The sequence below is a fragment of the Poecilia formosa genome, unplaced genomic scaffold (assembly GCF_000485575.1).
Source record: "Poecilia formosa unplaced genomic scaffold, Poecilia_formosa-5.1.2 Scaffold218, whole genome shotgun sequence".
In the NCBI taxonomy this organism is placed as follows: Eukaryota; Metazoa; Chordata; class Actinopteri; order Cyprinodontiformes; family Poeciliidae; genus Poecilia; species Poecilia formosa.
In genome coordinates, this window is record NW_006800157.1 from 1 (window position 1) to 11,385 (window position 11,385).

An 11,385-nucleotide genomic window follows, 5' to 3' on the forward strand; every position below is an offset into this window, starting at 1 on the left:
GAATATGAAACAAATATGAAGCAGCAGTGGTTATCTTTTTCTCATAAAACATTCAAGAAATATTTTTCACTGAAACTTAAATATCTTTATCTGTAACAGGCTGAGTTTTTGCAACACCAGAACAAAAAATAACTCACAATCTCATCTCTTTACACCCACTTCATTTATTCACTGTTTTTTGTCTTTTATATGCTTGAAGTAGTACCTTGTTACCAAAACTGAAACAAAACTTTCCTCAAAACAAGAAAAAATGGAAACAATCAAAAGAATTTCTCAGCTTTAGAGTGAAAATTGGCCAGAAAACTAATTTTACCAGTTTTTTCTTCATCTTCTTTTACACAAAGCTTATCGTAATGTTGACTGTCATCACTAAGTTCCCCTTTTATGGGAAAGAAAAACATCACTGAAATCTCAAATTAAGAAAATTAAACACGCCACGTATCGACTCTCAGACTCTACATGCTGCAAATCACACAAATTAACATTTTCCCCTGGAAATTTTTCATTTAGATTATAAACTTCAGGATATTTGATTAAATTATAGCCCTTCTGATATAGAATAGGTTTTATTAAAGTAGATGCAACCCACATAATTTCCCCCAAACTCAATAAAGTGAAAACATGCTGAACACAGTTTAAACCTGGTTTTGTTCTCCTACACGTCTGTAACTAAAACGTTTGTCCTTCAAACTGTGAAGAAACAAAGACAAAACATTTCAGCTCCTCCATTTCCAGGACTGGATCCAGATTAAGATGATCTGCAGCCGGTAATCCATCCGAGTCGCTATGGAAACCATCTGGAGAGACATAAATAAATTATTTTCTCTTATCCCTGCAGTTCATTTAAACTATTTCTCTCTTCCATTTAAACAAACCAGCCACGCGTATGGCTGCTGTAATTCACTGAAATCATTGTTTCACTTAAAAACTTTAAAAATTGGACAAAGTCAACTTTCAAATTATCGCTAACCTTCTTTTAGGTGGATCTTTAAAAGTTAATTTAACTTCATGCAGGAAGCTTTTCTCTTAAAGAGATTTGACCATTAACTTTTCAATACAAAACTAATGATTATTAAAGTGTTAAAAGTTGAAATATATAATATCACCTACTGAGTCCAGGCCAGGCTGATGACGGCCGGATCTCCATACCCGGCGGATCGGCGTCGTCTCTTAGAGCCGCCGCTGCAGTCCTGGGGTTTTATCAAAGACAGAGAGGATTATTTATTTTATAAAACTTCTAAGAATGCGACCAGAGCAACAAAAATCTAAATAATTATTCAGCTCTCCAGAGATCGTTGTGAGAACACCAAACGTTTCCAGTTTTCTGCTGATTTCAGGAAGGCGTACCGGGACGCAGCTGTTCCCCCGTTTGACGCACAGCTGCAGCTTGCAGTGCAGATAAATGTCCCCAGAGCTCCCAGTGAACTGGAACATGTTGAAGGAGAAGCGGTTGGAGGTTCCTTCTCCGTTTCCCTCCACCTGCACCGTCTGGTCGCCGGGGGCGGCACAGCTGCAACCAGAGGAAAGATTATCAAAAACAGATTTATGGCTTAAGTAGCTAGAAATATTAACTCTTTACAGAAGCGCCTCACCCGTTCTTGATCAGGTCGTATCTCGGCTGGCTGCTGGGAGAGTCTCGACTGGTTGCCCAGCATGAATCCGTTTCCACGGCGATCACGGCTGCGTCCAGTCCAGCGGTTGTCAGCTCCACCCAGATCTTCTGGTTGAGAACCACGCCGGTCGTTGAGTCCAGAGCGTGTGTGAGGCCGCCGTCGCTGTAGGCCTTCATGGCCACGGTGTAGTTCCACTGTCCAGACTTCACTATGACGACCACAGAGCTTCGGACACAGAGACACCAGCAGCTCGGTTAGCGCAGCAGGTAATATGGCAGCAGAATCTGAGGTTAACAGAAAGTTTAGCTTTCGCACCAAATTTGTCCCAGATAAAAATACTTTGGTGTCTAATCACACATAACTGGATCCGCAAAAAAATCATATTTACTGATAATTATTTTTATTTTTAAAGATGGCCATCATGATTGTAACAGAAAATAGTCGTTTGCACTAAAATCAGCAGTAGTTATTGCCATTGATGGTCATAGCTAACCAAAATATGAGGTTCACTAAGCACAAATTTACTAAATGAGAATCTTAGCAATGCCAAAATATATAAATATACAAATAATTAGCAGAAGCTAACACTGAAAACCACTAAGCAGAAACAAATATTAACAGAAACAAACATTAAACCACTAAATATATAAAAAAGGAGCAGAAGCTAACACCTAACTGCTTAACAGATTAAAAAGCTTAGCGGAAGCTAATGCTAACCACTGAGAGTTTCTCAGTCTGTATCTCACATCCTCATCTCCTTCCAGTTGACGACAGGAAAAAGCAAACTCCTCAGTTTCTGATTTTGCTACATATTATTACTTTAAAGTTGTATAAATAGGATCCCCAAAGTCAAAAACACATGATACGATCTAAAGCTCATCCAAGTCATGAAAACAGGTGAAACATTTGGTTCAAAAGGCTCACAAACGGCGGCCATCTTGAGAAACAGACGTGATCCCGAAACTGAAGTGGCTAACAGGGAATTTCTTTCAGTTTGTATCAAAACCTGGAAGATTTTTACAGTAATATTTGGAATCAAGGCCTCAACAAGCTTCCCATTGGAGCTGCAGAGCCTTGAATGCCTGCACACACCTGTCCTTGATGTTGAAGGCAACAATCTTTGTTTCGGGCTGAGTGTGCTGGCAGGAGAAGTCGATGTAGAACTGGTCCTGGCGACTGATGACGTCAGAGCTGTTCTGGTACTTGATGGTGTTCTTGTAGGTTATTTGGCTTCCATTATTCTGTAAGAGCAGAAAGTACAACAATAAAAGCTCATCGTCATGAAGCTGGTCAGTGACGTGGAAACTTATGAATGCTGTACATTGCAAACACACAAAACCTCACCAAGTATTTTCTGATGCAAATATCTTGGTACACTTAAATAAAATAGGACAAAAATACATTTTCAGCTTGTTTTAAGTCAACAATTCCTTAATATTGTTGTAAAAGTACTAGTTGTAGTGCAGATTAATTAACAAATTCTTCCCAAGTTATAAGTGAAATAATCTGGCTGAGGAACTAGAACTTTTTCATCAATATTAAGGAATTATTTACTAAAAACAAGCTTCTGATAAGTTAAGTTAGTCGTCTTAATTCAAGTATGCCAAGATATTTGCACCAGAAACTGGACCAGAAATTCTTGTTGTGTTTTTCTGGAGTTGGGGTGATGAACCCACCGTGATCTCCGTCCCGCAGGTGCTGCTGCTGTCGAAGCTGAAGGTCACCATGTGCTTCTCCTCGTCCATCGCGCCCCTGCAGCTCCGGTCGTTCAGGTGTAACGTAGAGAAGTCGACGCCTTTTTCCTCCAGCAGACATCCAATCAGGGTGATGGAACCAGAGTTCTGGCTGCAGACAGTTGGATCGCCTAAAAGTTGAATAGCAAAAAGAAAATGAGTTTTATCTTCTTTCTTGTTGTGAATGGCGTCTGTCTGTCTTACTCAGAGTGTTTGACTGTTTGTAGTCGTAGGCAAACGCGGCTCTGCAGAGGCAGCCGGTTCCCCCACTGATTTTCTCTCCACAGAACTCATGATCACTGCAGACTTTGTCCTGACAGAAACCTTCAGCCGAGGCTGCAGAGAAACACGGTGAAAAATCAGCACAGACACATTGAAGTCATGTAAAGATTCAGCTGAAGTGGATCAGTTCTTACAGCAGCCAGCAGCGGACCGCCAGTCTCCCACTGAGGCTCTGCTGTTCAGGCTGCAGGCTCTGGCGTAGGCCCACAGGAAGTGACACCTCAGCCCGTCCACTGAGGGATATTTGCACAGAGTGTCGCTGCAGGCGTTGATGTAGGGAGTCGGGTCGACGTCACCGTTACAGGAGGAGAAGGGAGATTCCTTCAGGGTGTTGCAGCTTCTCATCAGACGGGAGAAAAACAAACAGTTGTGTTTCAGCATGCTTAACTTTCATATTTTCAAACTAAACCGTATTAAAAGTGGATAAAATTTTAATCTTTTTATGTTTTGTCTACATGGATATCTTAAAGGTGCAGTTTACTGTTTGTTTTAATAAAAGAAACAGTAAATATTTCCTTTAGTGTGATTAAATCTACTCACTGGTCCTTTATCGCGCTGCAGTTGACTGAAGTGTCAAGAGAGTCGTTGTACTGAATCTGACAGCTAGGGGGAGACAAACCACATGATTAGAAGACATTTTGTTTTTCTTTGACTTGTCCGTGAGCAGTGAGGTGAATAAGTATCCATAAGTTGTACTCAAGTAAGAGTAGTACTACCTCTATGACATTATATTAGGGCTTTTGTTCGTAGGGGGAAAAAGGGGAAATTTCCACCAAAATACTCAGAAATCTTGAGATTAATTTCAGAAATTTACTAGAAAAAAAACATGAACATTTTTGAGGTTGAAACTTTGAAAATGTGCGAGAACAAAACACGGACGGTTTCAGAAATCTTTGTACAATATTTACATTTTCCACTCTTGGAGCTAAAAAAATGTCTTTGTTTTTTTCTAGAAAATTTCAGAAATTATTCTCAAAATATCTGAATTTGGACATGTGAGTGTCTGTTGAGCGTCTAACCTGGAGGAGCTGTACTGATCCAACCTCTGGGCTGAGATACTGCTGCTGTTTACACACAGACCATCAACAGACGACCAAACTGGAGCTGAAAACATTCAGGACAGAACGTGGGTCAGAAAGTTTTGCTCTGTGCTGCTGAAGTTTAAGACCTTTCAGTCTAATCTTACTTCCCGTGTGGATCTGTGCTGTGGAGCCGTCAAAGAACAAATAAACTGTGTGACTGGAGATCGTAAAGTTTGCCATGACTCCGGTTGAGTCTTTGGAAATCCAAACGCCGTGAAGCTTCTGTCCTGAGCTGCTGAGGTTCAGCTGGGTGTCGTTCATCTGTGGGTCAGAACAGAAACGTTGGCGGCAACGATAAATCAATCATAAATCAATCATAAATCAAACATAAATCAACCATAAATCAACGATAAATCAATCATAAATCAATCACAAATCAATCACAAGCGGGGTTTCCATTGACCATGTAATGGAGCAATTTGACATTTTGCTTAATGGAAACATCAATTTCGAATAAAAGTTTTGGTGCTAGGATGAGGTGGGATTTTTTGGCCATATTTAAATTGGTTTATTTTGCATCATCTGATCAACAGCTGCATGTTGCCACTGGAGCAAACCACAAAGAAGACGACAGGAAGTGACAGGAACATCATTTTTATGACTGAACATCATTGTTTTATGCATGAACAAATGTATTCACGCATGATTTTAACTGTATTCTTTAACTAATGGCAAAACATTAGCGAAATATTGGCGACGTTTTGCAGACATCTGTACTGGAAACACAGCTGGCTTCTGATTGGCTCACCTGGACTCTCCCTCCGTGCTGCAGGTGAAACTGAACATCTGGATCCTGCAGCTTCAGGGTGACGCTGTCCAAAAAGCTGACGTCTCTGCGACGGCGCTCCCTGAAGGTGGCAAACACTTCGAAGCCCGTTGATGAATCAGAGAGCATGGAGTAAACGCACCGATCCGTCACAGCAGTGAATCGGCCTTGAAAGTCGATGACGGCGCGGCCGGTCACAGTGCAGAGGTCGGCTGCAGCAGCACCTGCAGGCACGGACACACAGGTAGTCGGAAAAGTTAAAGTTTACTTCATGGAAGCTCATCTGTACATCTAATTTTTTCTATTTCCGTATGTATGGATGATTTAATAAAAATTTATTTGACATGAATCTAAATATTTTTCTTTTTTAAATAATTGCTTGACTTTAGGAATCAAAAATGTTTGAATATTTTCCTGTGATTAAATGTTTTTAATGGTTATTTTTCCACACTGAACTTGTAAACTGCAATATTTCAGTGTGTAAACACTGATTTACCTGTCAGTGCCATGAAGGTACACAGGTAAAGCAGGAGGCGGAGCATCGTGGAAAACAGCTGGCAGAGCTGAAAGAAACAAAGTTAGAAGAAGAAGGTTCAGTTGCTTTGCTTTACCCTCGGGAAATTAAAAAAATAATAATTTAAAAATCAGTATCTGGTTGTTTTATCATGGATCTGTCTATAGATGCCATGTAGATGTTTCAGCTCATGTTGTTCTTTTGCCAGATCTGTGCAACACATAAATCTTTTGTTTTAAACCCAGAACAATTAAATAAACTCCATTAAATCCCCTTTAATGCCACCATTAACTCTTTACATTTCAAATACCTTTACATAACTGAGTTGTTAAAATCTATTTACATGTTTCCTCAGTTACAAAAAAAAAAGAGGATTGGTTCAAAATGCGGCAGTTACCATGGCGACACACCTGGATAGTGATTGAACAAACTTTGCGATGCTGGAAATACCAAACAGCTTAGCCTGATATTAATGGGGAAAAAGTCAAAGCATCTTGTTTTAAATGTTATTAATAAAATCTCAAAGCTAATTTACCTGTTTCACTGCAAAATAATTGGATTTTTTAAAATGTAGTGATACTTATGAGGAAGTGCAGCGTTTAAATGAGCCAGTGCCTCCGTTATTGTGTTATGTTTGTAAAAAATGACGACTTTATATAGTTACAAAAACACATTAAAAAGCGTTAGGTGGAAGTGTTTTAAAAAATAATGTTTTTCATTGCTGCTAATCAAGTTAATCAAATGTTTTTATTGCAGTTTCTCTCCACTGTGAGCTTGTTGTAAATATTAACATGCTGTTCATTTTTTTATGTTTTAAATGTAATAAAATGTGGTAAAAGTCACCTTCTTTGTTCCAGAGGAAAGGAAATGATTTATTTTTCTGTGTGAAGCTAACCTCTGCTGCTCCTCGTCCTCCTGGAAACAACAAACAGATTTTCAGCAGTTTTCACTTCTTATCGGCTAAAATCTCTTTTTCTAACCTTAAATAATAACAAAAAAGACGTTTAAAGATTTAAATCACCCTCTTCAGCTGCGGGGAAGGATGATGACGGCGGAGGCTCCTCTGACCCGTCTGCCGCCGTCTCTGCTCCGTCCCTCGGTTTGTTTCCGTCTCTTTTTATGTCCATCCTCGGTCCCGTCCACACCCAGGACCAAAGGGAGCGGCGCAGGAAAAACGACACTGATGCTTCCTGATAACAATCTGAAAGCATCTTGTTACAACCACAGAACCCTGGAAACACGCATACATCAACAATACCGTGTGACATTCACAGAAACAAAGGGATGCAAGTTATTAACTGTGTTTAATCGGTTTCTTTAGATCATTTGGTCAAACATCACATTCACACGCTTTTAGAGGAAAACGTTTTTAATTCTGGACAGAATGTTTCTATTTGTCCATTTGAGGAAAACCGGGAGAACGTGCAGAGTTGATCTGCCATTCTTTATCTATAGATAAAAATACAATAATTTAAAGCTAACATTAGCTCAAACTGAACATTACCACACAGACATTGAGTCTTTGCATCATTTTCTTTTAGTTTGCAAGAAAAAAAAACATGTAAACTGATGTTATTTTTGTAAGTTTTAATCAGTTTTCATTTATTTTTGTCCATCAGCTCACTGCTGTTCTAATTGTTATCAGTATTACTCTTTTTCTGATTTTCTGCTGCTTTGTGGAAGATGTTGGTTAAAGTAGGTCAAACTATCCTGTGAACGTCCATCTGTACGTTTTCCCATCAGCATCAGTGAACAGCCGGAGGTTCACTGATCCTCACGACTCATTCCAGTTTGTAAAAAACAGTATCAATGTTTCACAGAGCAGAATTTCTATGACTGGTAATTTAAATCTGTAACTCAGCATGTCCGGTGGAAACCTTTTAACTTGAGTGTTTGGCATGAAGTCTCATCTTACCAGCAGATATGAGTCAGAAGTTTCTGCAGAAATGACTGATACAGTTGACAGTTCAAAGAAGTTATGAAAATTGTGGCGCATATTTCTGTAAAAATCGTCCAGATGTGGAAACAAGCATAAAAGTTTCCATGCTCGCCCCTCAGCTTATATTTGTTTGTTTTTTTTTTTCCCAAGATGGCCGCCATTTTTGAGTCTTTTAAGTTTATTATTGCCAAAAGATGTTGCGCATTTTCGCAGGTTGGATAAACTTTATGCCACATCATTTGCATTTTACTCTGGCAATCATATTTATACAAATGTAAAGAAATAATATGCAGCATCAAAAAGCAATGATTTACCTCAAAGAATAGGGAAAAACAGTCTAATTGCTTAAATCTGTTTATTAATAACAGGCCTGCACATCCTAAAGGGAAGGATTATGAAACCCAACACCTAAAACTGTAAATACAGAGTGCTGTGCATTTGGGTCCACAAAAGTCTCAGAAATAAGGTTGCTAAATGACCAATCAAAAAATTGAAGTTATTGAATTATTAGTCTATTTTATTTTACCTATTTTTTTTTTCTCGCCCTCAACGTTGAGAATCTTCTTCAAACCGATCTGCTTCTGACTGAGCAGAACGGCATTCTGACATTTAATATGTACATTCAAACCACATAATTAGTTAATTATAGGGCTGATCGTCACCGAGTCCATTTCCTGTCTGACAACTTTACGCTTTGCTTTAGTGACTCACCTGCTAACGAGATAATAAGATATCATCAGGAAATTGTCTCAACTAAAGCATTTGTTTTTTTTAAAAGAAGAATTTTGTTTACAAAGCACCAGACTGGAGACTTTATTCATTTGGTCTTTGGTAGAAACAGAGAAACAAATCATGCAAATGGAAATTGAGGATGGGAAGGTGACAGCAGGACAGGTGTGCAGGTTCAAGGTCAAACCCTTTAACGACTCAAGAATGAAATCACTTTTCATAAACTCACTTTTGAATGTCACTTAAATATCAGCAAAAATACCTGCAGCATTCCTTAAGGAAAATTGCTCAGAAAGTTTCAAGTAAAAATGGTGAGCAATCAGGAAGCGTCACCTGGGAAAACTTCCAGGGTTTCCTCCAGAAAACCCGCTGAGCCCAGTGGGAGATCTGCTGGGGTCGCCCATCAGCGGTCTGCTGCGAGTTTGGGTTAAAAATGTCAAGTTACAGAAAGTCGGAGGTGCAGAATCAGGCATCAAAACTCAGAAATAACAGTGTGTAATACCTCAACCATAAACCTTTAGCTTAATCTGTCTTTACTGTCACTGGTGGAGAAAAATCCCCATTTAAAATGACAACACACAACCTGGTGGGGGGAAAGTAAAGCCTGGTGGCCCGCCAGGCTGATAAAATACTGGGAGAAACTGACTTCTGTCTATAGCTCTGAACCCTGTCCATATCGCCATCTCTAAACAGGAACACTGTGTTTGTATTAAAAGGATCTTTGGGCTGCTCTTGGTCCGATTCCTCACCTGGGACCCGTTTGCCTCGGCAGATCCGACCCAAATAGAGGCATGAAGCCTCTGATAGACCCAGGATCACCGGGACACTCAAACCCCTCCACCATGATAAGGTGGCAGCCCAACGGAGGGGAGAAAACAAAGCCAGACACAGTTCCCTGCTCTGGACTGGAGAGAGGCCAGAAGGTGGCGCTCTGGTGTTTCTAACTAAACGAGAAGTTTAGTTCTTGTTTAGTTAGAAACTAAACGTTATGTTCTCGATTATTTTTCTCTCCATAGAAGCTACACCTGGTCGGGCGTTCTGATTGGCTGTGGCTGCTTCCTGGAAAAGGCCATTGGCTGACATGAAGCTGCCATCTCCTGACCGTTCTCCCTGTCCTTTTCACTTCCATGACCATGGAAAGTTCTCCTGATCAGTTGATCTGCTGTGTCTCTGCTCTGCCTTCTCTCAGCTCCAGTCTGTCATGGCTGCTGGTACTGAGCCCGGTTCTGGTTCTGCTGGAGGTTTCTTCCTGTTAGAGGGGAGTTCTTCCGCTCCACTGTCGCTACATGCATGCTCTGCATGAGGGACTGCTGTAAAGTCAACGATTCAACACAAGCCAGTTGCTGTCGCCCCCTGCTGGACAGGAGGAGTGAATGCTGTAAGTAATGACTCCATACAATCTGCAGGATAGCGTTTGGTACAAAAGTTTTAAACTATGTTACAATTAAGTGAACCTAATAAATTGATAACTTGGATGAATAGTAATCTGACTAAATTGAAATGATTTTAAGTAAAATGCCTTGACAACATTGTTGTGAATTAAGATAATTATAAGCTTGGTACCTACTTTTGGTGTTCTGAACCTTTTTAGTATTGGTTGTTGGGGTTTTTGTTTGTTTTTTTATATTGTGTATTGGTGGGGCTCATTTGTTAGTTTGAAAGTTAATTAACAACAAATGTCGTCTCAATGCACTTTAATAATTTCAGTTCAATCACATTTACTCCAATTGCTGGAACAATAAGCTCAGTTTATTGTTAAAGTAGTTTAAAAAGTTTGTACCAAACGACACCCAGCAGATTGTATGGAATCATTACTTACGGCATTCACTCCATCTGACCAGCAGGGGGCGACAAAGTCGCTGACTTTGCAGCAGTCCCTCATCTCCATGTAGCGACAGTGGAGAAGAAGAACTTCCCTCTGTCAGGAAGAGACCTTCAGTAGAACCAGAACCGGGCTCAGTACCACTATGTTTTATTCATAATTCATCCCTGCTATATTTTTAGAATAATTTAGAGAAACACCAAAAATGTATATTAATTTTTATAATGTAGAAAGTATGATATGTAAATGAGACGCATAATGATCCATAATGCGTCTCATAATGGATCATTAAGTTTATTAAAATGAAGCACATATTATATTTAGGTTGTGTGGAAATTATAACTTCAATAACTTAATTTTATCTGTTTCACAGCATGAAAAATTCACATGTAAAATGTGAAATCAGGCTGCAGCTGCTGTTATGATAGTACATAACTGATGCTGAAGCATGCAGAGAATTTGGACACCTACTGGTCACAGATGTGCATTACATCATTTATTAAGTGCGTTTATAAAGAAATTAAATTTTTGAAAACATAACTGTGTATTTGTAGATGTGCCTGGTAATCCAAAAACAGATTTCAAGAAAATGTAAAACATGTAGTACAACTTTTCAGACATTAAGATGAATGAGTAACATTTTGCATAAATGTTCTTTTTGTTTCACTGTAATTTAATTGAATAAATTACTGAAAGTGTGCAGTTAAATATGCATCTGTTGTATCTGTTAATCTCTAATCCAGAGCAAGAAAAATCAAACATCAGGCTTGTTCAGTGAAAAGAAAAGATGAAAAACATTTTTATACCACATTTTATTTATTTTTTTTGTATTTTTATTGCTAGAAAAGTGAAAGAAAAAAAGCTTCATGTCAGAACTTCTTTTTAAAAAGTCAATTTGATTTAAA

General features: G+C 39.1%; 1 protein-coding gene across 2 annotated transcripts; it reads right to left on the reverse strand.

Moving 5' to 3' along the window:
* Positions 1–327: 327 nt before the first annotated feature.
* LOC103149120 (alpha-tectorin-like) lies at positions 328–7,183 on the reverse strand. 2 transcript variants are annotated; one of them, XM_007568140.2, is made up of 15 exons: positions 7,012–7,183; positions 6,834–6,905; positions 5,973–6,039; positions 5,459–5,700; positions 4,815–4,971; positions 4,648–4,732; positions 4,169–4,231; positions 3,763–3,965; positions 3,551–3,682; positions 3,290–3,477; positions 2,706–2,854; positions 1,593–1,838; positions 1,348–1,510; positions 1,111–1,190; positions 328–797 (listed from the first exon to the last, which is right to left on the reverse strand). In XM_007568140.2, exons 3-15 carry the CDS (start codon positions 6,016–6,018, stop codon positions 785–787), a joined length of 1,767 nt encoding a protein of 588 aa, XP_007568202.1. In that variant the 5' UTR covers positions 6,019–6,039; positions 6,834–6,905; positions 7,012–7,183; the 3' UTR covers positions 328–784. The 2 variants fall into 2 exon arrangements, with proteins under 2 accessions (XP_007568202.1, XP_016535185.1); XM_016679699.1 differs by having other exon boundaries at positions 1,107–1,190; positions 7,012–7,181.
* Between the last annotated feature and the right edge of the window lie 4,202 nt (positions 7,184–11,385).

Excerpts from the sequence above, each read along its gene's own strand:
- LOC103149120 (XM_007568140.2), bottom strand. The coding sequence starts at position 6,018 with ATGCTCCGCCTCCTGCTTTACCTGTGTACCTTCATGGCACTGACAG. Across the intron at positions 3,683-3,762 it reads GCGGTCCGCTGCTGGCTGCT|CCTCGGCTGAAGGTTTCTGT; the intron begins GTAAGAACTGAT and ends GTTTCTCTGCAG. Across the intron at positions 1,191-1,347 it reads GGGGGAACAGCTGCGTCCCG|GACTGCAGCGGCGGCTCTAA; the intron begins GTACGCCTTCCT and ends ATAAAACCCCAG.